The sequence below is a fragment of the Microtus pennsylvanicus genome, chromosome 11, assembly GCF_037038515.1.
Source record: "Microtus pennsylvanicus isolate mMicPen1 chromosome 11, mMicPen1.hap1, whole genome shotgun sequence".
Classification (NCBI taxonomy): Eukaryota; Metazoa; Chordata; class Mammalia; order Rodentia; family Cricetidae; genus Microtus; species Microtus pennsylvanicus.
The window spans coordinates 48,745,388-48,771,182 of record NC_134589.1 but is presented as its reverse complement, the minus strand read 5'-3'; the positions used below and the strand labels follow the sequence as shown (position 1 = coordinate 48,771,182).

General features: G+C 48.7%; 2 protein-coding genes across 3 annotated transcripts; both read left to right on the top strand.

Moving 5' to 3' along the window:
• Positions 1 to 1,408: 1,408 nt before the first annotated feature.
• Xaf1 (XIAP associated factor 1) lies at positions 1,409 to 13,429 on the top strand. 2 transcript variants are annotated; one of them, XM_075991764.1, is made up of 7 exons: positions 1,409 to 1,475; positions 1,790 to 1,861; positions 3,719 to 3,854; positions 5,724 to 5,919; positions 6,832 to 6,914; positions 8,941 to 9,261; positions 12,741 to 13,429. In XM_075991764.1, the coding sequence occupies exons 2-7, from the start codon at positions 1,830 to 1,832 to the stop codon at positions 12,780 to 12,782; spliced, it is 810 nt and encodes a 269-aa protein (XP_075847879.1). In that variant the 5' UTR covers positions 1,409 to 1,475; positions 1,790 to 1,829; the 3' UTR covers positions 12,783 to 13,429. The 2 variants fall into 2 exon arrangements, with proteins under 2 accessions (XP_075847879.1, XP_075847880.1); XM_075991765.1 differs by lacking the exon at positions 1,409 to 1,475 and having other exon boundaries at positions 1,564 to 1,861; positions 3,582 to 3,854.
• A 2,489-nt stretch (positions 13,430 to 15,918) lies between these two features.
• Fbxo39 (F-box protein 39) lies at positions 15,919 to 19,610 on the top strand. Its single transcript, XM_075991763.1, has 3 exons — positions 15,919 to 17,082; positions 17,788 to 17,964; positions 18,537 to 19,610. The coding sequence occupies exons 1-3, from the start codon at positions 16,057 to 16,059 to the stop codon at positions 18,663 to 18,665; spliced, it is 1,332 nt and encodes a 443-aa protein (XP_075847878.1). The 5' UTR covers positions 15,919 to 16,056; the 3' UTR covers positions 18,666 to 19,610.
• The last annotated feature ends 6,185 nt before the right edge of the window (positions 19,611 to 25,795 follow it).

Here is a 25,795-nt window from a genome sequence, read left to right as displayed (position 1 = left end):
GAGTTGGTCTCTCCTCCCACCATGTAGGTCCCGGGGATTGAACTCAGGGTGTCAGGTTTAGTGGCAGATGCTTTACCCACTGAAACTGCCCTGTATATCATTTTGTGTTCTACAGAGACAGGGTTTCTCTGTAGCTTTGGAGCCTGTCCTGGAACTAGTTTTTGTAGACCAGGCTGGCCTCGAACTCACAGAGATCTGCCGGCCTCTGCCTCCCGAGTGCTGGGATTAAAGGCATGAGCCACCACCTCCCAGCGTGTGCGATGTTTTTTTGTTTATTGTTTATTTAGCATTTTAATACATGCATATAATGCAACTTGGTCATATTCACACACCTTCTTTCACCCTACATTCACGCCAAGGTCAGCACAAACACAAGTGTCTCACTGCTGTGACATTCAAAAGCTGCTTCATCACTGGGCGACAGGACTTCTTCAGCTCGCTGTAGTCTTATGTGGCTACTGTCTCACAGACAGTTCCACTGTTGTCAGAAATGTCAATGTTTGGTGCATGGCTGTATCTGTGAATGTATCAGTTGTCACGGAGATATACTATTTTGTGATTGTGTGTGAGTATGTGTGTGTGTAACAGAGACCAACCCCAAAGCCTCAAACATTCTAGGCAAGTGCCATACCACCATCTATCCCTCCCCAAACCCCTTTTATCATCTTTATTCTTTTAGTTAACGATGCCTTGCTTCTTCCTGCAGGTGGAAAAGAGAAAACAAACACAAGAAACCAGCAACTGTTCTGTATCCACTTGATTCCATTATGCCATATAATAATTGGACATGGATTGCCTTTAACAGAATTTGGTTTCTTTTGAGCTCCAAAGATTCAAAGACATGAGGTTAGCTAGTCTTGTCAGCCAACTCCCTGGGGCTGTGGGTCCCTCCTTGAGAGCAAACATATCCTGACATGACAGCGATTTCGCATGCAACTTCTAGGAACACCTGGACCCTAAGTCCCCTGGGAGCCCCAGTGTAACCAAGTCAGCCAGGAAACAGCTTCCGGGAGACTGAGATGACCCGGATCTGAGTGCAGATCCCCAGCACAGCAGCAATAGCAGAGGACTCACACCTTGGGTCACGTGGTCTGGGAACTTGTGCAGGTTATTCAGTCCCTTGGACGTCAGTTTTGCCATTTAAGGATAGGATGACAAGGTCTCCTTGTAATGCCTGTCACCTTGGGCTTATGTTAGTGTTTGCCATCACTGTTTTTTGCAGAGGAGGACAAACTCAGGAGTTATCCATGGCCACTCCTAACACTTGCCCCAAAGCTTCTCGGCTGAGCAGCCAGCACCCTGCACCAGCCACCCACCCCCACCCAGTTCCTCACAGACCTTGTTTTCAGTCACCACAAACTGGAGCCCAAGCAGGATGCAGGTGCAGGGGCTGCTTCTTCAGGATGCAGACTCAAGTTTAACACCACCCGGAGGACGGGACCAGACAGAGGCAGAGAGGAGGAGTGGTGTCACAGGTTGAGAAAGGGGTGGGGACCCAGATGGAATGAAACCAGTCAGAGAGGAAGGGGGAGGGAGGGAGGAAGGAGCCATTGTACAACCCCGAGGAGACCTGCCCGGTGACCCCCACCCTGGAGGTCACAGTAACAATAGCTCAGGGACAGCACAGATTGGGGGGCATGGCAGGGCATGCTGCAGAGTGGCCTTCTGGGAGTGTCCAGCTGCAGGGACCTGGGAACCACCCTAAGCGGAGAACTGTGAAAGTCCCCTCCTCCCTGCCGCTGTGAGCCAGGCTGAGGAACCGCTTTCAGTTTTGTTTCCTTGTGTGCAGAAGAGGAAACTTCACAGGAATCCTCCCGGAGGAGCAGACTATGGAGGCTGGCTCCCAGGTGTGCCAGAACTGGTAAGGAAACACTTTCTCCAGGGCAGGCCAGGGAGAGGGGCAGAGCAGAGAAAGCTGTTTCTGAAGTGAAGGGGATGAGGGGCACACCAGACAGAAAGCCAGAGGGACTGGGACCCCTGGGGTGAGGAGCCCAAAACTAGATCTCTGCATAGAGTGGTCAGTGGTACCTCAGTGTCACTACACGCCCTCAGCACGGGTGTTTCAGGCTGGCAGGTCAGCCATGAAGTTAAGTAGCCAGGGACTTGTCCCTAACAGGGTATTCATACCTGTTGGAGCTTAGATCCCAGTGTGGGGGCCCTGGCAGCATCTGTGAGAGGGAGCTTGAAAGGAACTTTGGGGTTATTCCCTCCATCCACCCGACAAAGGAGAACATGCAGGACAGAGCAGAGAGGACAGGGAGCCTGTCTCCCAGCAGAACCCTCCTGTTGTAGTAACTGGGTTAAGCCTCCCCAGGATCTCCAGACTCTGGGAGAAGTGCTGAGTGTGTAGGCAGGCAGAACAGAGAGGGCCAGCCGAGCAAGGGAATGTCACCCTGTGCAGCCGTGGGGACAGCTTGATCAGGCTGACAGCAGTGAGGTTTTCCAGTCCCTCTGTGGCCATGACCCAAGTGCTCAGGCCCTGGGGCACCTGCCTGGCCTTTTAGGGATGTAGTTCCAGTTTCCTTTCTCCTCAGCTGCTCAGGTAAGTGGGTGAAAGATTCAGCATTTCTGGTGATTAACTTATCAGAGAACACCCTGCTCTGGCAGACTCTCTGGGGTCTCAGCCCCTGTCTGGGTAGATTCAGGAGAGCCCAGGGACAGGAGACAGCTGAGGGGACTTTCGCTCATAAAGGGCTGGGAAACCTTTTGAGATTCTAAAAGTTGTCCACTGGCGTAGGAAGTGCTAGCACCGCACCGCAGGGCTGCCATGCCGACTGTTGTGTTAGTTATTTTGTTGCCATGATGGCTTTACTGAGAGATAACTGGAAACGGATAAGCTGTACCTTCCTCCCTCCCCAGCTCTGTGGAGGCGGGGGAGTACTGGACACTGAGCCTAGGGTATTGCAGAGCAGCCAGTCACTCTACCGAGTTAAAACTCCCCAGCTCTATTTTTACTTTACATTTTAAGGGTCTCACTAAATTGTCCAGGCTGATCTTGAACTCACTCTATAGCTTAGGTAGGCCTGGAACTAGCCATCCTCCTGTCTCAGTCTCATGAACTGGTAGTGCAAACCTGTGTCAACAGGCCCAACTGACTTGTCCATGTTTATTTATTTTTTTATTTATTTATTTATTTTATTTTTTTTTTTGGTTTTTCGAGACAGGGTTTCTCTGTGGCTTTGGAGCCTGTCCTGGAACTCGCTCTGTAGACCAGGCTGGTCTCGAACTCACAGAGATCCGCCTGCCTCTGCCTCCCAAGTGCTGGGATTAAAGGCGTGCGCCACCATCGCCCGGCCTTTTTTTTTCTTTTTTTTGTTTTTTTTTTTTATTTTATTTTTATTTATTTATTTATTTATTGTCCGTGTTTAAAGTAGACACTTTGACATACGTTACTTATCTGTGAAAGCATCCCACAACCTAGGAAATAAACCTATCAGCACTCTCGAAAGTTTTCCTGCTGCCCTGTTGCCCTGGTAACACCTTCCTACCACTCTTTTCCCACCCACTCTCCTGGGCAGCGCGGTACTTCGTAGACTGCCCTCACACTTATTTTATGACGGCAAATTTTTATGCTTTTTCAGCAGCACAAGCAAGGCAGGAGGGCATCGCTGGCGTCACAGCTGCAGGCCTGGGAAGAGCGTGCCCTAGGTATGCAGCAAGGCCTCCTGCTTTCTGCTAAGACAATGAGCCTTTCTTTCTCCCCCACTTTATCCTGAAGCAAAAGAAATGTGGCCTCTGCCCACTGCACCCTCCACGGGGCCCACTGCCTGAGCTTCCTGGTCGTTTGCCCAGAATGTGAGGAACCCATCCCACGGTCAAAGATGAAGGAGCATGTGGACACTGTGCACCAACAGGTGAGCAGGTGGCAGTCAGGACAGAGTTTTGGAGGTCAGTAGCTGGAATCCAGTACTCCCTGGCCCTGTGGGTAACTCATTTAGCCCCACCAGTTAGGGGAAAGGTTTTTTGTTTTTTGTTTTGTTTTTGGGGTGTGTGTGTGTGTGTGTGTGTGTGTGTGTATGCACGCACGCGCTACATTGAAGCTGTGCTGTTTTTCCCTTTCTACTTCTCTGCTGCGGGACTATGGGTCTGGCAAGGCGAGGGATCCGTTTTTAAAAAAGCTAAACATTCTTTAAAAACTTGTAAGGAGGCCGGGCGGTGGTGGCGCACGCCTTTAATCCCAGCACTCGGGAGGCAGAGGCAGGCGGATGTCTGTGAGTTTGAGGCCAGCCTGGTCTACAAGAGCTAGTTCCGGGACAGACACCAAAGCTACAGAGAAACCCTGTCTTGAAAAACCAAATAAAAAAAAGACAAAAAGAAAAAAGAAACTGTAAGGAGGAGGCAGATGGCCCCACCCCAGTTTTCTTCCCTGACTTTCTGAGTCAGTCTCTTTTGCGCTTTATCTTCCTGAGGATCAAGCTCAGGCATTTAGATTCAAGCTGGTCCTACAAACACCTTTGAGCTCTAGACTAGGTGCTGGAGGAACACTGAGGTCGCCATTCTGGGTATCCCACCTTTAGTATCTCGTGGACTCAAATGGGAAGCATGGTTAGCCCGACTGTGTAAGGAGAGGCCAGGAGCTTGGACTGAAACCCACATCTCTGTGTTCACATGTTTGTATCCTAGGTAGGGTTACTGCTTTGAAAAAACTTCATGATCAAAGCAACTTGGGGAGGAAAAGGTTTATTTGGCTTAAGGAAATCAGGACAGGAACTCAAGCGTGGCAGGAGCCTGGAGGAGCTGAAGCAAAGACCATGGAGGGGTGCCACTTACTGGCTTGCTTCCCATGACTTGCTCAGCCTGCTTTCTTCTACAACTCTGGGCCACCAGCTCAAGGATGGCACTACCCACAATGACAGGGACACTCCCCCATCAATCACTAAAAAAATGTCCAACAGCCAGATCTTTTGGAAGCATTTTCTCAGTTGAGACCGCCTCCTTTCAGATAACTCTGTCATGCATCAAGTTGACACAAAACCAGCCAGCACAGTTTGGGTGGCCCGTCTTATATCACCAGCACGTGCAAGCCCTCCCCTTGATTTTTTTCCTCTATGGGCAAGCAGGCTAACCAGAGAGAAAGAGGCAGAGAGGGGAGGAGAGACCAGTCATAAAGATTCCCCTAGTCCTGATTACTGCCTCTCCACCTGAGCATGCAGAACTGTGGAGATCATTCCACCCCAGAGGTTCAAATTCCTCCACCCCACATACATGCTTGATGTGGAGATCTCCACGATCCATGCGTCTGTTGCTTAACTTTTGTCCACTTGACACGGGTTCTGGTCTCATAGGAAGACAGAACCTCAGTTGAAGAATTCCATCATATTGATCTGAGGGTGTGTCGACGGGCATTTTCCTTATGATTGATATGAGAGATCCCAGCCCACTGTGGTCAGTACCACTCCTTGGCAAGAGGTTCTGGGTTGTAAAGAGAGCAAATCAGAGCAAGCCAGTAAGGAGCACTCCTCCATGGTCTCTGCTTCGATTTCTACCTCCAGGTTCTTTCCTTGAGTTCCTGCCCCTGCTTCCCTGGATGATAGGTTGTGATGTGGAAGCGTAAGATGAAATGACCCCTTTTCTCTCCAAGTTGCTTTCTCAGAGCAGCAGAAAGCAAACTAGAGATTTCACGATCCCCAAGGACAACCTCTGCCTCTGACCCTTGCCAGCACTTTCTCTGATTGACTTCAGTTTCCTAGGGAGTTGGGCCCATGTCCTCCATCTTTCCACAGGCCAAGAAAATCCAGCAGCACCCTGGCCAGTGCAAGTTCTGTGACCTGGCAGTGCACTTCAACAAGCTGGATGTCCACGAGTTCCACTGCGGCAGCCGGACGGAACGCTGTCCACACTGCAACCAACCCATCGTTCTCCGAGTGCTGGCCCAGCACAAAGCTGTGTGTCTGCGTGCAAAGGCCAAGCCTGAGGAAGGTGAGTATCGGGGATAGTTTCCAGGGCCAGACGCTCTCCTGGGCAGGAGGCAATGACAGGGACCCTTAACAGCACAGGAGAGAAGAGAATCCATTCTGTATGTTTCCATTAAACTGGAGTAGCCTTCTTGTGTGTCTGCACACAATGACTTATCCCGGGAAAACTAGAGGCAAGGGGTGGGGTGTAAGAGCCACAGAGAAGAGGGAGAGAAAGCCATGGGGAATTCTAAATATGAAGGGCTTTCTTTACATGCCAAAGACAATCTTAGCCTGGTAAGGGCTACCCAAATCATCCTACAGATGAAAAACACACAAAGAGATCAGGGGAAAAAAAATAAGACTGGACTTTTCCACGTCCAGCACCAAGTCTGGCTCCTCCTTTTCCACCAGAGTGTATTGCCTATTTTTACCATTATGTGATTTTTAAAAAAAAAATGGTAAGAAGCAGCTTAAGGGAGAAAGGGTTTACTGAGGCTTACAGTTTGAGAAATAACAGTCTTGTTAAGACATGGTGGCAGGAGCGGGAGGCGCCGCACCCGTCACTCTGAATCCACAGTGGGAAACAGAAGGGAACAAAGACTTGGAGATGGGCTAAGAAACCTCAAGGCCTGCACCCAGCACCCCACTTCTTCCAGTGAGACTCTACCCATAAAGGTGCCACAACTTGCCAGAACAGCATTAGTAGCTAAGAACCATGCGTTCCAGTTCATGAGCTAACCAAGGGCTCTTCATCAGTGTCACCGTGATAAAAATGGCTGTCCAGCCAGTCCTCTCCCGTGTGGGTGCTGGGGGGTAAGGAACTCAAGACCAGGCTAGTCTAGGCATGGCTAACGCTCATGAACACAGGCCATGGGAGCATCCAGGGGAGAGGTGGGTAAGAACAGTTATTTATGGTGTTTCTGTGTTCACTCAGGGAAGGGAAATGTATCTCCTAGAAGAACCCAGTGTGATTCCTGCAAACAGATGATTCCAGAAAATAAGTATGTCTCCCATATGGTGAGTAGCAGTTGTCCAGCAGCCAGTGCATACTCCAGAAAGCAAGGTGTGCAACGCAGTTGCAGGTTTGCGCGGCTCAGTTATCAAAGGGTCTAATGTCTGTGGTTTACTTAGTTTTGTTTCGCTATGTCCCAAGGTTCTCTTTAGGCAAGTTTAGCAGGCATAGTTGGTTTTTATTTGTGCCTAGCTTGTCAAGCAGCAGCCCTGACAACTCCTGATGGCCTTGGTCACCTCTGACAGTCACCAACCTTCAGGGCCTAGACTCTGCAATGAGGTCCTCTATGGGCCCTGAACTTTTAGACTTTCTGCCCATGTGTTATTTAGCCGTGAACTTCCCATCTTTCCATAATTTCTGACAGCATACTGAGTATAAAAAGGGGATTCCGAAGATGTACGATGGTGCAGCTGATTGGCTGGTTGCTTTTACGGAAGAGTACTGCCTGACTTAGCCCTCCATAGCCTTAAATGCCTTTTAGTGCGTTGTTGAGCCAAGCTACCTCTTGTCATATAGAGCCACCCCACAGCTTCTCTCCCAGGCATTCATCTCCTCCCTCCTACCCCGCCCCCTGGAACAGAGAGGAAATTCTCTTTCTTAAGAAAAACAGAAAAATAGAATACCCCAGCACTCGGGAGGCAGAGGCAGGCAGAGCTCTGAGTTCCAGGCCAGCCTGGTCTACATGGTGAGTTTGAGGACAGCCAGGGCTACATAGTGAGACACTGTCTAAAAAAACAAAACCACTATGAAACAGCAGAACTAGGGAACCTTAGAGATGAGCCTAGTTCTCTTATTGCGGCAGCTGAGACCCGCCATTCCTGGCAGTGCCATGCAGGGAAGGGGCTTTTCCTTCCCGCTCCTCATCTTTCACAGCTGGGATTTTCCTCCCACCCAAGCCCCTGGTTAGACCAAGATTAACCACACGTCTCTGGCAGTGTCTTGGTCCATTTTCACTGCTGTAACAAAAGGCCACAGACTAGGTAATTTCTACATGGCAGAAATGTATTCCTCAGTGTTCTAAAGCCTTAAAATCCAAGATCAGAGTGTAGGTATTTGGTGTCCAGGGAGGGCCTTGCTGCTGCCTTGAATGTAGAGGCAGAAGAGCAAGCTAGCAGTTAGCTAGGCTGCTTGAAGCCTCGTGTGGGAGGGGCTTTATGACCTTCACCCCCTGAAAGTGCAGCCCCCTATGACCATATGTGTAACATTTGGATTTTAATTTATTTTTTAGGGACCAGGGAAGACAAGGTTTCTCGACATAGCTCTGGCTGTCCAGAAACTCAGTATGTAGACTAGGCTAGCTTTGACTTCACAGAAATCTGCCTGCCTCTATCTCCCGAGTGCTGGGAATAACAGCATGTGGCATCATGACGAATTTCTATATACATATGTGTGTGTGTGTGTGCGTGTGTGTGTGTGTGCCTGCTTGTCTGTATGTGTACAATATATACCATATGCGTGCAGTGTGTGTGGAGGCCAGAAGGTATCGTATCCCTAAAACTGAAGTTAGAGATGATTGTGAGTTGCCTGACATGAGTACTGAGAACCAACTATCCTGCGTTCTCTACGAGAGCAGCCAGTCCCCTTTATGTCTGAGCCATCTCACCCGTCCCCCAAGCCTGGATTCTAGAGGGACATGTTCAGACCTCCATCTTTGCAACCTGAGTCTTCTTTCTTTTAACAAAGTCAGCTATAACATTGAATGTCTGCCTTGTATTATTCAGCATGAAATCTTTTTACATTTACTGACGTGTGTGTGTGCCTGCGTGCATGCATGCATGTGTGCATGTGTTTGCCGAGTGAAGGTCTTGTGGAGAGAGGTTCCTTTGCTCTGCTACGTGAGCTCCAGGAATCAGACTCAGGTCTTCGAGCTCGACGGCAAACACTCTTACTCACAGGGCATGTTACTGCCCCTTCTCCGGCATTTCTAAGTGTTTATAGGGAGAACCTTTCAGGTTATCTCAGCAGTATTGTCCAACTAGTTATTACAGGTGAGGTCACTTTTTGTAGCTCACACATCACTCACATTTGCAGAAACAATGCCCCGCCTCAAAGACTGTGACATATCTTCAGGATGGAAAGCCAAAAATCATTCCTCCGTCCCTTACGAGTCAGGTGACTGGAAATCAAGCATCCTCAGCGAAGAAAGATGTTCGCCCAAAGACAAAAACTAGAAACAGTGCAAGAAAGCAAGAGACAAAGGACCAAAATGGCACCGTGGATCTGCCTTTGAAGTCTGCAGTGCAGCAGAGGGCTGCTCTTCCTACGGGCAATGAAGCAGCAGCCTATGACATCCTACGGAGGTGCCATCAGTGTGGCATCTTACTTCCCTTGCCCATCCTAAATCCACACCAGGTACCTTGCTCTCCCCTCAACCCTGCGGCCTCCTCACCTGGCAGTATCTTACCCACCCTGGGGGGAGGGTGATGGGGGATGTGGAGGGGTGGAGGGTGGAGGGATGATGTATCAGTGTGGTGGCCGGACAGCTTCTCCCATGCTTCCTCCTGCTTCTGCGTGCCCAGCCACATTCTCTCCAGCCCTTGCTACCTGGTTTATGTCACTTCCCAGTCACTGGGTCACCTTTGAGGGTATAACTAGATTTTTCCTCTCTATGTCAGCAACTGTACCAGTCCCAGCCACAGGGCAACACCCCAAGGCTGGAGTGAATGAGCCAAGCTGAGGGCTGTCAGTGAGCTCTTTCCAAGTGGAGAAAGGCAGCTTAGGCCCGAGAGCAGAAGAGTCTGGCTCCAGATGTGAAGGCAGCTGGTGGCTTGCCTCCAGCATACCCAGGTTTATAGCCGGCTTTCTCATCCTGAGTTCCCCACCCCAGACCATCATCTTTTTAAAGAAAGCTTTGTTCTTTCAATTTTATTGTTATTAGGAGGAGGGCCACACTAGTAAGCATGCAGAGGTCAGAGGACAACTCTGTGGGGTCAGTTCTTATCTCCTGCACCTCTAAAGTTCCAGGGGTGGCTAGGTTTAGCAAGCGTTTCCACCCACTGAACCACCTTCAGGGCCCCCAAGACTATTTCTTGTAATAATGGGAGTTGCCATTAGAAGTAGGTCAACCATCTCGTATGTTACAATTGTTACAATATGTAACAAGTGTTGCAGTGCTAGGCCATGGATGACCTTCCTTATAGGCAGTACAGGCTGCTTTACCCTTATTCTACAGATGCAGAACCACTTGGGGGACTTTACAATGTAAGGCTCCAAAGTGCACGCTCTTAAGTTCTTGGCTAGAGACTTGGTTGTTTGCCACTTTAAAAGGCACAGATATTAAACCCTAGCACGTAGGAGGCAGAGGCAGGTGGATTTCTGTGAGTTCCATGCCATCTCTACATAGAGAATTCTTAGATAGCCAGGACTACATAAAGAGAACCTGTCTTTTAGAAAGCCTGAATTTTGTTATAATAGATATCATTTGGTAATGTCAACCAAAAGCTAGTTTTCAAACTACCTCAGTGTCTTTGTTTGCTGTGACAAAACACTATGACCAAAATCAGTTTGGAGAGGGAAGGGGTTATTTCACCTTACTGCTTATAGTCCATCATCCAGGGAGGTAGGGGCAGGAGCTTGAAGGCCGGAATGGATGCAGAGGCCATGAAGAAATGCTGCTTGCTGGCTTGCTCCCTCATAGCTTGCTCAGCCTCCTTTCTTAAAGCGCCCATGACCACCAACCCAGGGATGGCACTACCCAAAATGAACTGGGAACCTCCCACCGCAATTATTAATCAAGAAAATAGCTCACAGATTTGTTACAGGCCAATGTGATGGTGGCATTTTATCAATAGAGGTCTCACTTTCCAGATGACCCTAGGCTGTGTCAAGTTAACAAAAAACTAACCAGCAGTCAGTCAGGGTTAGTGGGGAATTCCTGTAATCGTAGCACTGAGGGAAGCTGAGACCATTACCGGTGAGGCGGTAGCTCGATGGTTAAAGAACTCGCTGGGCAAACATGAGGATGTGAGTTCAAATCTGCAGAATCTATGCAAAGGCCGGGCACAGTGACTCATGCCTGAAGCCTCTGTGCCAGGGGAACAGAGACAGGTGGGTCCCAGGCACTCACTGGCCAGACAGTCTAGCTGAAATTGTGACTTTGAGGTTCAGTGAGAGACCCTGGCCCAAAACAAAGCAGAGGCACAATCAAGAAGATATCAAAGACCCTCACACACATATCTGCACATACATGCAAACGCCACACACAGTTTTTTAATAAAGGAAGGCTGAGACAGAGGGACCCTGAGTCTGAGGAGAGCCCAGGATACATGGTGAGTTCAAGGTCAACTAAGTTATATAGTGAGATCCTATGTTGATGATGATAGATAGATAGATAGATAGATAGATAGATAGATAGATAGATAGATAGATAGATGATAGACAGACAGATAGATAGATAATAGACAGATAGATGGGGGAGAGCGGACTAGGTATACAGTTCAGTGATAAAACGTTTGTCCACCATGCTTAAGGCCTTGGGTTTATTCCTCAGCATCACACATACACACACAAGCTAAATCTCCCCACCTGCTCCATGTCCCCAGTCACATCGCCGAGGAAGCAATTTCAGCAGCCTGCAGGTGTCCTTTCAAAGCCTTATCTTCTCTACCGCGTGCCACAGGGTTGAATTGTCTGTCGACCGTGTGTTATCTTAGTACATTTATTACTCCGCCGTTTGCTTTTATTACTTTATAAGATGAGCAGTCCTTCAGAAAGGGGTTTTTTTCTAATTTATTTATGCATGTGTAAGTTTTATAAAAAATGAACTAATTTCATCTGTAGTGGGGTATTTCCTTCCATACTTTTCTCCATCCTTGCCAGACATAGCAAGTAGAAATACGTTATGCCCAATCAAATTTGAATTTCAAAGGAATAAAATTTTAATCTAAGCACGTTCTGAGAAATTGTAAGAAATCAACCATTATGGTCCATTTTTAGTATGAAAAATGCATTTCAGAATGAAAATGCATTTAGAGCTCACCACGGAGTTGCGAGCAAGCAGGAGGCCCCGTGCCTTCTCTGGCCAGCAGCTGACACCCATGTTCCTGGGGGCTCCTTCTTTATGTGTTTAAGTTACCTGCTACCTGACTGAGCCCCCATAGGAAACAGAAGCAGATCTCAATCACCACCCCTGGGGTCGGGGAGCTACACTGAAAAATCTAACTGAAGAATCAACCTGTGGGAAAGGTGGGCAGGAATTTTGCACACCTGGGAACTATAAAAACCACTGCTCTGCACCAAAGAGACCGCTAGCCGTTTTCACCTTTTCTCTCAAGACTTTGCAGAGCCCTAAAACTGCTTCTGTTTCAGTACTTTCCTGTCCTGTCCCCCCTCCCCCATAAGATGACTGTTATGGAGGGAGCATCATTGTCTCTCACACAGCAACCGAAAGTTAATGTGTATGTTACTCAAAAGCCCTGTGATATACCCATATGCAAACATTAGTATTTGCGAGTGTTGCTATACACTTTCTTCTATACCTCAGTACTAGGACTTGGTGCTAACCAAGAAAACAATGTGGCTCACTGATTTCAGTGGTTACACAGAAACCCTACATGTACCTCTTCTTTTGTTCGTCCATGATGCCCGCTCCTTCATTAACCACTACCCCAAGTCTTTTTGATGCAGTCTCATCCCAGTCTCAGTCATGCAAGCTTTAGAACAAGGGACAGGAACACCCAGAGACCAGCAGCATTTGAGGGACTAAGATGTAGCTAGTAGTGTGCAGGTTTTGACAGCCCCAGCAGGTGGGGAGAAACAACAGAAAAGCCAGTCCATACTCAGCAACTTGTCTCCCACTTGAAACTTTTTAACATCTATTTTCATTTCTTTAGGAGAAGTGCCTGAGGTTAGCTCATCAAAAGAAAAACAATTGAGGAGGAGCAGCTAGCTCTGGAGGAAAGAGGCCCTATGACTCAGAAGATTTCCAGTTTCTCCTGGCTTCCCTGCTTCCTTGCTTGATGGTCACAACTTTGTTTTCTTTACCAATCTCTGTATTTGATTTTTTTCCTTTAATTTTTGACAGTTTCATATGTTTACAAAGGTCTTGTAAGCATACTTATCCCATTGCCTTCCCTCATCCCCACCCTACTCCTGTGAACCCTGTTCTTCCCAGCAGCTCCCTTCCTACTGCGTGTGTGCGTGTTTGCATGCGTGCATGCACATGCTAGCACACACATGCATATGCAGGTCTTACGCAGGTCACCACGGCTGACGTGTGCCCATGTTTGCAACAGCCATGGCCATGCTAGATCCAGAAGAACACATTTTATAGCGTTCTACCCAGTCCCTAATCCCCAGGCTCTCATAAGCTTTCTGCCCCATCTTCCACAATGTCCCCCGGGCCTTGGAGGGGTGGGACGGTGTCTCATTCTAGTTCAGGGCAGGGTATGCAATGTCACTTTCAGCACTTTGGGTGGCCTTTATTTAGGAAAAGAGACAGGCTTTAATGATTGGGCTTCAGAAAATTTCTGGGGCATGATCACTCATATTTGGCTCCAAAATAAACTATTTCTTCATCTCCTTTGAAGTGAGCGGTGTGTCTTTCACTTTGGAGGGAGGGGGCGGACAAAGTGAAGAGGGGTGGTAGGGTGGGGAGGGAGGTGTGCAGGTGAAGCCTATAGCAGTAAAATAAGGGATAAGTGACAGCTTCACTGGGGACAGACAGAATAGTCAACTTGCAGCCCGGAGCTTCAGCAAAAAGGTTACTCACCAAGCAAGGTGGGTGGGGTTAGGTGTGCGCCACCTTGGGGAAGATAGGAAACGGAACTAAGCTGAGGCTTTGTTAGGTTCAAGTTAGATCTGCTTTGCTGACTCAATTTGAAGCCCACCTTTTGGGGGTGAAGGGTTACCTCATCTGAGGACAGGAGAGTGGAGGCCCACGGCTAATGTGGGGGTAGGAGGAATCCTCATCTGAGGACAGGAATGGAAGCCCAAAGCTTCCGGAGGGAAACTGGGGAGAACGACCCTGAGCAACAAGTTGGGACAGACCTCTTCGCTGATGCTGGAAGAGATAAGAGCAGGGCACCTGGCGAGCCCCACAAGATGCGCCTCCCTCCAGTTTCCTGCCTTCGTCTAGCGCTTTCCAGATGGGTCTGAGTTGCGCCCTCACCGCCCTCTTCCCTCGCCAGCAGTGGCTCTGGCAACTCCGAGTTTGGGACCCAGAGATTGGCAGGCTCTAGCAGAGCCAGTGGGTGGCGGCGCGTCACAAAGGCGGCCGTGGGTTTGGCCGCAGCGAGCGCAGGGTGCCGCCCGGGTTGCTCTCGGAGTCGGCGTGGGAGCAGCAGCGCGGGCGGAGGGGCAGGCGCGCTCGGCGTCCCTGCAGCCCGAGCGGGGCGCAGCGAGCCGGTAACGGGCGGCGCGAGGCACCCACGCACCCGGCGGGCAGCTGTGGTTCCACGCAGCCGCGAGGCCCGCGTGGGAGGGGCGCCGGGTGATGGGACAGCCTTAAGATTACCTCGCTGGTTGGCAGCTATGTCATATTATGGTGGACCAAGCCCAGGTTTGGGAATTCTAGCGTAGGTTCGAATCCCACACCCATACACTTAGAATATCCTCTCACTAGGAACCTTTATTAACCTCCCAAAGCCCTCTGATTCTCTATGTGCAAAATGCGCGTGTTCCCTGTCTTCATTGAGAAAATGCAGAAGTACCTTGACCCCAACTTACAGAGCTTCCGGCACTTTCTACCTCCTAAGTGTATTCTCTGCATCAGTTCATTTAAATTTTCCAAAACCGGGAGAAAGGAATGACTATTAATGACTATTAACAGACTAGACACTGAGGCACAAAGAAATTTACTAAGATCACAGTAGCAATTGATAGGCCACTAGGTCCCATTATCTCCTGCCAGTGGGAGTATCATTTATTATTTGGGGAATCCTTGCAAAGAAAAAAAAAAGTCTAACTCAGGAACAGAAAACGGCTCAGTGAGTAAAGCACTGGCATACAGGTGCGGGGACATGAGTTCAAATCCATTTCCAAGACCCATATAAACTTGTAGTTCTAATCCAGGCTATCTAAAAATTGTAAACAGAAGAAAGCCCACAAAAGACCCTGTTTTAAACACAGTGGAAGGTGAAAACTGTATCAGAGGCTGTCCTCTGGCCTCCACACATACACCACAGCACATGTACACACACACACACACACACCTGTAGCTCTGTAGCCCACCAACAGTCTTCTAGCCTGTAACTTTACCTGGGTGTGATTTATCAGCATTCACACACACACCGTCTGGGAAGCCCTACGTGCCCAGTTTATGCAGTGCTGGGGATCAAGCCCTGAACTTTGAGTGAGCTAGTCAAGCACTCTAAGACCAAGCAACACCCCAGCTTTGGGTTTGGTTTTTTGTTTTGTTTTTTGTTTTTATCTTTCCATATTACCTTTTGACCACAGTTTGTTCACAAGCAAAGTTTTGGGTCACTGTTGTTGTTGTTGTTAAATAGAATTTACAAGTTCAATTGTTACCCAGTATGCATTGCACGTGTTCACACTTCTGTGGCTTCACACACACTGTTTCCTCTGCCTGTAACACAGTCAGCTTCCCCTCTGCCGCAAGGCCAGCCTAATCTGCCTTGCAAATTTATCCATCCTTCAAAGCTTGACTTCAGCGTCACTTCCTTGGAGCAGCCCCCCTTACAGGGAAACCAGTCACTTAATTTGTGCTATCCCCACCCCTGGCTTCTCTTGCTGGGCTAACACTCACTGGCTGTTTCATTTTAATGGAATCAGGGTCTTGCTACATAGCCCAGGGTGACTGGGACTCACTGTGTAGCCCAGGCTAGCCTTGAGTTTTTGTTCCTTCTGCCTTAGCCTCCTGAGTTCTGGGATTACAGGAGAATGCCACCACAGGCAGCTTCTCGCTGTGCTGAAATTGGGTGCTGGCCTGTGACCCTGGATGAACTATATGCAGTCTCCACAGGTGTGGGGCTTGTCCTGGATTCACCAATGAACCACCTACATTTGGCACAGTGCCTGATCCAGAACAGTCCAAGTGCAGAGAAAGTTTGTTCACGCGAGTTTGAGCTCTGCTTGGCAGGTAACAGTCTTCCTTTTTTACCCCTCACAGTGAACACGTGACTGCATTTCCTTCCCCGCTTTGGGAAACCCTGCTCACCACACTACTACCCTGTACATCTGGGTTCTTAGATGGACGAAGAAGGTGAAGAAAGCCAACCCCAAGAGCAGAGCTGCTGGGCCACTCTGCCGGATGTGTGCCTGCGACGTATCTTCTGGTGGCTGGGAGACAGAGACAGGTCCAGAGCTGCCCTGGTCTGCAGAAAGTGGAACCAGATAATGTACTCAGCTGACCTCTGGCGATACAGGACCATCACATTCAGCGGGAGGCCATCTAGGGTACATGCATACGAGTTTGAGTCAGCGCTCTGGTATGTTAAGAAATTTGGCCGCTACCTGGAACACTTGGAAATCAAGTTCCTGAATCCTTACAATGCCGTCTTGACCAAGAAGTTCCAGGTCACCATGCGAGGCCTCCTGTCATGCCTCGGCAAGAGTAACAACCGTCTCAAGTCACTCTCTATCCAGCACCTGGAGCTGGACCGAATGGTTTGGAGAAACAGCATCAGAGGCTCGCTCATCAAGAGCCTGAGTTTTTTCTTAAAGAAAATGGGCAAACACCTGGACCATCTTAGCTTGAAAGGAGCCCGGCTGACAGTGGAGCAAGGCTGCCACATCCTCAACTCCCTGAGCTACCTTCGGAATGAGAACTTGGCCTCGGAGCTCAACATCGAGGACTTCTTCAGCCATCACCTGGCCGTCTATGGCAGCTCCCAGTTCAACAAGGCCATGGCCACATTCCACAACCTGACTTTCCTAACCCTCAACTACAACTGTATCTCCGATGAGCTGCTCGAGACCCTGAGTGAGAACAACGCTGGCACCCTCCGGACCATGAACATCAAATGCCATGTTCACGACCCCCATGGCCAGGTCGTCTGGGGCATGTCCTGGGCCAAACTGGCCAGGGAGGCCAGCAACCTGAAGGTGAACTTCTTCTTTGAGCGAGTCATGAAGTATGAGCGTCTGTCCCGGATCTTGCTGCAGGAGATTCCAGTCAGGAGCATCAGCCTAAGAAGCTGCTATTTCAGTGACCCAGACTGGTCCATGCGGCCCACTCTGACGGATCTCCTGCCTGCCTTCCGGAACACACTGCAGGTAACTGGGGCTTGTGAGGAGCTACTACTGTTCACAGGAAAGCCTGCTACCTGTTCTTGGCTAGGCTTCTTTTTTTCTTCTTTTTCTTTTTTTAATTAGGATTTTTTTATAATTTATTTTTAATTTTAAGCACATTTGTATGAGAGTGTTAGATTCCTGATCCAAACTGAGTTACAGTTGCGAGCTGCCATGTGGGTGCTGGGAGTGTTTGAACCTGGGTCCTCTGGAAGAGCAGCCAGTGCTCTTAACCGTTGAGCCATCTCTCCAGCCTCTAATTAGGATTTTTTAATATAATCTTTTTTCATTTTACATAGCTATTCCTGTTCCCACTACATGCTCACTTGGTTCTTTATCAAAGTTCTACATGTTCCCAAGCACACTCTCAGGCCTCCCACGCATCTCCTTGCAAGACCGCTATTCACTGCCTACACGCGGGACTTGGGAAACTTCCTGGCTGGCTGTCCACCAAAAAGAGCTCCTTTCCCCTATTGTCGAGCTGTGAAGCCTGAGCCAGGAGGTGTCTTGCTGGCGACAGGCAGCCTCTTCTCACTGGCTCACAGCAGTAGACAGGTGGCCCCTTGGTTCCTGGGGTCAGCAATAAGCGGGGATGAAAAGAACCAAACTTGACAGGTCACTGGAGACCTCTAGGCAGTGCCGGCACCTCTGACCCCTTCTCCCCACCGTCTCCCTCCCATGCTTGTCTAGAAGCTAACATTCGAGTTCAACAACAACCACGAGTCGCTAGACGAGCAGCTGCACCTCCTCATCCTGGCCTGTCGAAAACTGTTTTACTTCAAAATCTGGGCTTTCCTGGACGTTACGTTTGTGGAGCGGATCCTGAAGAGCCAGGAGGAGAGGCAGTGCTCCCTGCGCACACTAAAGGTAAGGACCCTCAGCTGCTCGCATGGGTTGAAGCGGGGACACCTAGACTTGGCACGTCTGCTCTGATGAAGGGTGGAAATTGGGACAGGAAACACATAGGAGACAAACACTGTCCCCTGCATCTGTCCATGGGAGATGACCAGCCCCACAGGCAGGATCTGGAAGTCTTTTACACTCTGTCTCCCAGGGGTTCTACATCCGTGAAGCCTGCCAATTTTATTTTTACTGAAGATGTACATTTTTATATTATTCCCTAAGCATAACATCCACATTATAGTAAGAATTATAAGCAACTCAGAGATAATTTGCATGCATTGTTTTATTTTCCATAAGGGACTTAAGCATCCATGCATGCATCGTGGATTCTAAAGGAGATCCTGGAATCAATCCCTCATGGGTACCAAGGGAAACTGTGCTTGGGGTTTTTCTGATTCAACCATTAATTGTGTGTGTAGATGCATTTGGATGGCTGTCAGATCTTAAGTGATGTAGTCATCGTATGTGTGTGTGTGTGTGCGTGTGTGTGTATGCATGCGTGTATGTGTGTGTCTGGTGTTTCTTTATCGGCACAGGTGAGAATTTATACAAACCGATATGAGACAAATGAGGAGGACAGGACCCTGCGGGAAATTTACAGGAAATACAGAAAGCTGATCGATTCAGAACTTAACTATTTTGTCATCGCCTACCCCATGATGTAAAGAGTGCTTTCCAGAGGAAGACATCTAGACGCACTTTAACCTGAAAACGCGGTTCTCAGGGAATTACATTTGGGACTCCCATGCCCTCATCCCTTTTTCTTCTCTCCTTCTTTGTCAGTTCCACACCCTCATGAACAGCCTGGCAAAGGCTGGACCTGCTGGTGATGGCAAGGCCCCAAGCGTCTTTAAAGTGCTATCTTTACCACCAATCCCGGCTGATTGCTTTTTGTCATTTGGTGTAGTTTTTGGTTTGGTTTGATTTGGTTGGTTTTAGACATTTCCACTTAGCCACAGTTTTCTGCTAAGGGAGTCTGACTCCTGCTTTCTGGAGTAGGTGTGGCCAGACAGTGGACCAACCTTCTTCCAGCCCACTTTACCCATTTGGAAATACTTTGTAGTCAGGCAGTGGTGATGCATGCCTTTAATCTTAACACTTGGGAGGCAGAGGCAGGTAAATTTCTGAGTTCAAGGCCAGCCTGGTCTACACAGTGAGTCCCAGGACAGCCAGGGCTACACAGAGAAACCCTGGAAAAACAAAACAACAACAACAAGAAATGCTTTGTATCCTGGCTGACCTTTATGTCAGAGCCTCCCGACCTTGAGGTTGTCTGGACCTGACCACACACAAATAGAACCCACCAGTCCATGGATGGTGCAGGCCTATTCCTCCTTAAGACAGAACTACTCACGGAAGGAAGGAACTCAGATGCCGGGTTATCAGCCCTGCGAAAGAATCCTGCCTCGCCTGGACCTATATCTCCTTTCCGTTGCAAAGACAGACCAGAAGTGGCAGTTACACCCATGTTCATAATGAATCTGCAATGTAGTGTGCCCTGATGTTAAGTTGGGGGGAAAACACCAGTCTCTACATTTAGAATTATATCTATCATATAAAACACCACCAATCTCTACATTTAGAATTATATCCATCATATAAAACACATCTAAAGACATTTTTAAAATCTGTAAGAGTCGTAATAAAGACTGATTGGGAGTAGAATTTTGTTGGGTATTTTTTGTCTGTTTTGTTTCCCTTTATTTTTCAACTTTTCTACAATGATGATGTCATTTTTGGCTTTTGGTTTTTGTTCGTTTGTTTTCGTTTTACAAGACAGCGGTTCTCTGCAGCTTTGGAGCCTATCCTGGAACTATATATATATATTTATTATAGACCAGACTGGCCATGAACTCACAGAGATCCGCCTGCCTCTGCCCCCTCCTCCCCCCAGTGCTGGGATTAAAGGCGTGTGCCATTTTTGGTAGCTAAGAACATGATCTAATATGCCTCTGGTCATTAGTGACCCCCAGTGACCTAAAGACCTCCCACTAAACTCTGCCTCTTCAGGTTTCGAACATGCCCAGAGCCCAGAGATGGCGGAGGCAGATCCCACTGTTGACTGCCTAGGCCAACGGTGGTGTATACTCACAGGTCTCCCTGAGCAAATTGCCTGCTCCCCATTGTACACAGAGGCACTAGGGGACTCAGTTCTGACCAGCACAATCCTCCTCAGCATCAGGGGAGGAACTGCGCTGGTAGAAGGCATGCACAGGCAGCAGTCAAGTGCACCACAGTTTGAGGTGATCCGAAAGCCTACAAACGCAGCCAGCTCACAGAACTGAGTTGCTGGTTTCGCTTAACGTGTGGTGTGTGTGGTGTCTTCTGCATCGGGAAAGCTAAGTCACTGATAAAGACCTGCTTTGCACTCACCTGGGACTGTGGTTACCCACCCCCTTCACTTAAGGCAGAATTAAATTTAGGGAGTGTGAGTCATCTTAGGAAACAGACTCCCCAGGATTAGGGCTTTGAAGTATTGGTCACTCCCTGGGATTAAGGTATTAGACTATCAGGTCGGATCTGGAAACTTTACACTCAGACTCTAACTCTGACACCTCAGCCACAATGAGCTAATTGCCGACCATGCCACAGTTTTTCCACCCACAGCACCCTTGCTACTAAATTCCACTACGGTTCTAAAGGGCCAGCAGCCTATTTGAGTATGAATCCTATGTTTGGTACCCTCCCAGGCCTCAGTTTTCCCACCTATAAAATGGAGATCACAGATTGCACTGCCACACATAGCAAGTACCCCACGGGTGTTAGTGGCTGCATTATCAACAATACACGTGTAAGCCTATCCAAAGCCCGACTTGGCTTGGATTTGAGATCATAAAATATTTCCTAGGGACCCAAATAGACCCAGTTTTTGCTGTTCTAAAAACAGCATCAGCCTCTTTTACCCCTTCGACTTTGCGTATGCTATACCATTATGTCGGATGTCCCTTCCATTTCCACCAAGTTGCAGCTATTATTGAGATCACACTCAAGAGTGGCCTCAGCCTTACCCCACCCTCCCAGCCTTCTCCTCTAGTCAGGCAGCCATGACCTGTGGCAGTTCTTTGTGTGAGAGACATGAAAACTCCCTGGAAGTCAGCAATTGGGAGGAGGAGGTACAGGGATGCCCAACATGAGGTGATGGGGGGGGATCTCAAAATGCCTGCAGAAGAAGAGGAGGCGCTCCAGAGGTGGGGCAGTGAGTCTGCTCTTGTCACTTTGTCTTGGTACACTGGCCGCCACGTTTTCTCTCTCGTTTCCGGTTCACATAGCAGAGAACAGCTGCCATCCACGAGAGCAGCCAGACGGAAAGGTGGCTTTCTCTCCCAAGCCCAAATTCCTCAGGAGAGGGACTTCTTGACCCAGTTTTCCATTAGCAGCCACTCCTGGCCCAGTCAACTGTGGCGGGAAGCAAACAGGAGAGGCCTGGGGGCTGCTGGGTCAGCGTAGAGGAGGAGGGAACTCCCTGCCGAAGAGAAGAAGCAAGATGACACCCTGCTGCTCTCGTGGGGCCCTGCAATGTCCCCATACTGTCTGGTCTCAGCAGGGCCATTCCCACATATCGGTTAAAGGAGCAAATTAGAAACTTCTAGAAGCTTCAACTAAGAAAGGGCATCTTACAGAAAGGACTGTTGTCTGCATGAGAGGACCTGGGCATCTGCCTCCTTCTCCAGCATCCTTTAGATACTCCCCATCTCTATGTGTTTCAGGTTCCAAATCCTGATTCCTAGGGCAGAGACTGTGATCAGCTGCCAGGGAAAGCAGACTGTCTTACAGATGTGACAGCAGAGACTTCTGTGTGCACTGCTTGGTTCTCGGAGAAAAAACCAGGGGAGCTAGAACGTGGCCTCAGGGGCAGCTGTCTGGAAACTCTGTGGGGACCTGAGTTTTGAAGTCCCCCACCCCATTCCTCTCTAAACCTCTATGTTTATTTAGCTCAAGCTAAGAATATCCTGACTGGTTAGCTTAAGAACAAACATTTATAACCATAGGCAGACGAATCTCTGAGTTCAAGGTCAGCTTGCTCTAAAGAACAAGTTCCAGGACAGACAGAGCTACACAGAGAAACCAAGTCTCATAACAACAACAGAATATAGATACATGAAAAGTAGGTGCTAATTTCAAATAGGTCTTTCTGGATGTGAGGGCAACCTGGCTGCCCTGTCTGTCACTCTGTGGATCGCCGATTCAGCTGATCTGACTGGGTAGACAAGTGTCCCCTTCCTCCCTCCCTGTTCCACATTCATCCCTCCTGAAGTTGTGCATTCTTCAAAGAGGACGACCTTCCTGGAATAGAGGAGGACCAGTCTTCAGTGGAGGATAGCGGAGTAGCCCCGTTCCCCTGGTAGAACCTCCACACAAGCTCTCAAATAGGTCTTTCAGATTTGAGTCCCCACCGTAAGTGTCTCTCTCTGGTGAGCTGAGATGACAGGCGTGGGCTGCCACACCCAGCTCCTCGCTGCTTTTACAATGTTTCTAATCGACATTAAGTTTCATGCCTTTGTTTCGCCTCATTCACCTCTATGGTTGCTTTCTACCACACAGCTCTGATTTCCCATTTCCAATATCAGTGCTGTCTTTTCAAGTAAACTGCCTGTAAAATGAGCATGTTTCAAGGCAGTGCACCAGACCTTGTCACGGGATGGCTGACAATCTGAACGTGTCAGTCGTTTGGTGAGTGCCACAGCCAGCGCTACAGAGACACCCTGTCTTGAGAAACTGAAACAACAGCAATAATTAAGAATAAGCATTGATTTCTCCCACTTTGGGCAAATGGGAAGTGCAAGGCTAAGGAGCCAATGGTGTGGCATATGATGAAAGCCCATTTTCCAGTTCGTCACAGGGTGGGGGTGTGGAGGGGAAGGACACTTAAAGTCAGTAATCCCATGCAGGAAATCTCTGCCTTCGTGACGTCAGCTCAACCCTGTTACCTCCCAAGGAGCCCACTTCCTACCCTGATCCACTCTCTGTGGCTGCTAACTGAACCATTGAAAGGTGAAACTTTAATTCTGTTTTTTTTTCATGCTGATTATGGACAAGATCAGCTTTAGCTCTTTTAATGAAGATTCAAGTTTAAATGACCCCTGATTTAAAAGTAGTTTTATTATTTGTTTGTTTGTTTTTTACACGGTGTCTCACTTTACAGTCTAGACTGACCTTAGACTCACTACATACCCCAGGCTACCTGTGGACTCCTGAATCTCCTGCCTCTACCTCACGAGATATATCCCACTGCGCCTGGCAAGAATAAGGTTTATTTTCTCTGGCTGAGTGGACAGAGAGGCTGCAACAGGTGGACTTTGTAGCTACAAAGGTTCAGACAACTGTCAACTACTGCCGACACCCCTGTGAAACAGACCAGAACAGCTCTTGACAGAATGTCCTCACTCCACACAAGTGCTAACAAACAGGGAAACAAAGACAAATTTGTTCTCATGAAGTTGGTGCTCCTGAGTTTCATATTTATATTTTAATAAATGGTTATCTGCCACAACTGAAATGTTGCCCACAATGACAGTGCCTGCCTAACAGTGAGTTGAGTGACCTTTTTTTTTTTTAATAGGTCTGGCCTGGCTTTTATAGTTGGGGAAACTAAGGCTCAGGAAGCTGTGAAGCTTGCTCTGGGTCCTCTGCAGGCTGACAGATGGGTCCGCTCCAAGTTGGACCTGGTACCAAACAAATTCTGAGCCTGGGAGCCGTGTGCTCAGGAATGATTTCTCTGTCATGTTGCTGGCTGTGACGGGCCCCATCCCTGTGCTGAGTGGGCAGGAGTTCTAAGTCTGCCCTCCAAGCCGGAAAAGGAGATATTTTTGCCCTTCCAGGTCAGAGCAGCAGAGTACCCACAGACTTCCCACTGGCCCTGGGGCAGGGGGTTCATGTCTCACTCAGGGTGCGAAAGGCATTCCGAAGGGTGGTGCTCTGGCCCTGAGTGGTTGAGTCACAGAACACAAGGAAGGCATTAGGCTTCAGAAAGGTATTTCCATCTCAGCTTAGCCACTTGATGACAGCAGAGAACAGATACCCAACTTCTGAACTCCTGGGTGTTGGGTCCGTAGCCCGAGAAGGCCTTGTGCCCCTTGGCACCAGATTTGGGGGATGTCAGAAATCGAAGGGCTCTGTGCCGTCTACGCCAACCCTCTTGTTCTACTTGTGGTCCTAAGAAGGAGAGAGGCATTCCTGGCCAAGACTAGAATCCAGGTCTCCTGGTTTTCTGGCTGGTGGTGTGTGCTCACCACCTGCTGTCCCCTGGGTGTCAGGACACCAAAAGTCAACCCAGAGGGCAGAGGCAGCTCACTGTGTAGACGGACACTGAGGAGGCGAGCCTTCCCTAGCTGACAGGTGAATGATGGGTGAGCAGTGTCCCTTGGCCAATGCTCTTCCTTCCCAGTCACACAGACCTACTCCTGAGTGGCTGTGTCTCCGCAGAGGCGGCTGTGTCTCAGAAGAGAGGGCTGTCTAAGGGAGAGCTCTCGCTGGAAAAGAATGGCAGCCGTGGGGAAAGTGTCTTCATCAGAACCTTTGAGAGCTGTATAATCATGGCAGGAACAATGTAGCAATGTGGAGCATGGGCGCAACACACAATCAGGAAGAAAATGATTATTCTTTAAAAACTGAGACTGTTTCTGAGCAGTCGGAATTGTGACAATGTGAAAGTGGTGTTCCAATAGCTTGTGGTTATTGAGAATCTGCTTCCCAGGTGGTGGTGGTGCACACCTTTAATCCCAGCACTCGGGAGGCAGAGACAAGTGGATCTCTGTGAGTTCGAGGCCAGCCTGGCCTACAGAGCAAGTTCCAGGACAGGTTCCAAAGAGGCAGAAAAACCTTGTCTCAAAAAAACAAAACAAACAAAAAAGGCAGAAAGAGAATTTGCATCCCTCTGACTCAGACTGGGCATGGGATCCTGTATACAGGCTCTCATTCCATCCACCCATCGTAGGAGACCTCCAATCAGGGATGCCTGACTCCAGAACTTACATGTGTATATGCATGCATGTTAGAAGGAATTTCAAGAATTTATATGTGTTTACAAGAGCTTCACTGCTGAGAGATACCTCCAGAGCCAAAACATTGAGGAGTGTGGGTGGGTGGAAGGGTGAGGAGATAGAGAGAGAGAGAGAGTCGGAGTCTCTTACTGAATCTAGAGCTCACTGGCATAGCTATACTGACTCACCAGTGAGTCCCAGCATCCCTCTGTCTCCATCTCCCAGCACTGGGATCACAGACACATGGCTATGTGTGGACTTTTTTTTTTACATGGGTATTGGGGATTCAAACTCAGGTCCTTGTACTTCACCCACTAAGCTATCACCCCAGCCCTTCCTCTCCCAGTGCCTGCTCTCTAAAGAGAATTGTTTTTAACTAGATCCATCCACACTACTTGGGAAGCAGCACAAGGGCGCCATGGAGCAAGAGTGGAAGTTAGAAGACAACTTGTTAATGTCAATTCTCATGTGGGTCTCAGGTACCAAACACAAGTCTTTAGGTTTGGCCACAAGTGCCTTCCTCTCCACCCAGAGTCATCTTGCCAGCCCGTAGTTACCTATACGCTTAACCACTCTTAAGAAATTCAAATCTGGGCCAGGCAGTGGTGGCACATACCTTTAATCCCAGCACTTGAAAGGCAGAGGCAGGAGGATCTCTGTGAGTTTGAGGCCAGTCTGGTCTACAAGAGCTAGCTCCAGAACTGGCTCTAAAGCTACAGAGTAAACTCTCTGTCAAAGAGAAAGAGAGAGAGAGAGGAGAGAGAAAAGAGATTTGAATCTGTAGCATGAGTTCGAATTTTCTTTACCTTTACTGA

Excerpts from the sequence above, each read along its gene's own strand:
- Xaf1 (XM_075991764.1), top strand. The coding sequence starts at position 1,830 with ATGGAGGCTGGCTCCCAGGTGTGCCAGAACTG. Across the intron at positions 1,862-3,718 it reads TCCCAGGTGTGCCAGAACTG|CAAAAGAAATGTGGCCTCTG; the intron begins GTAAGGAAACAC and ends TTTATCCTGAAG. Across the intron at positions 6,915-8,940 it reads ATAAGTATGTCTCCCATATG|AAACAATGCCCCGCCTCAAA; the intron begins GTGAGTAGCAGT and ends TCACATTTGCAG.
- Fbxo39 (XM_075991763.1), top strand. The coding sequence starts at position 16,057 with ATGGACGAAGAAGGTGAAGAAAGCCAACCCCAAGAGCAGAGCTGCTGG. Across the intron at positions 17,083-17,787 it reads CCTTCCGGAACACACTGCAG|AAGCTAACATTCGAGTTCAA; the intron begins GTAACTGGGGCT and ends ATGCTTGTCTAG. Across the intron at positions 17,965-18,536 it reads GCTCCCTGCGCACACTAAAG|GTGAGAATTTATACAAACCG; the intron begins GTAAGGACCCTC and ends TTATCGGCACAG.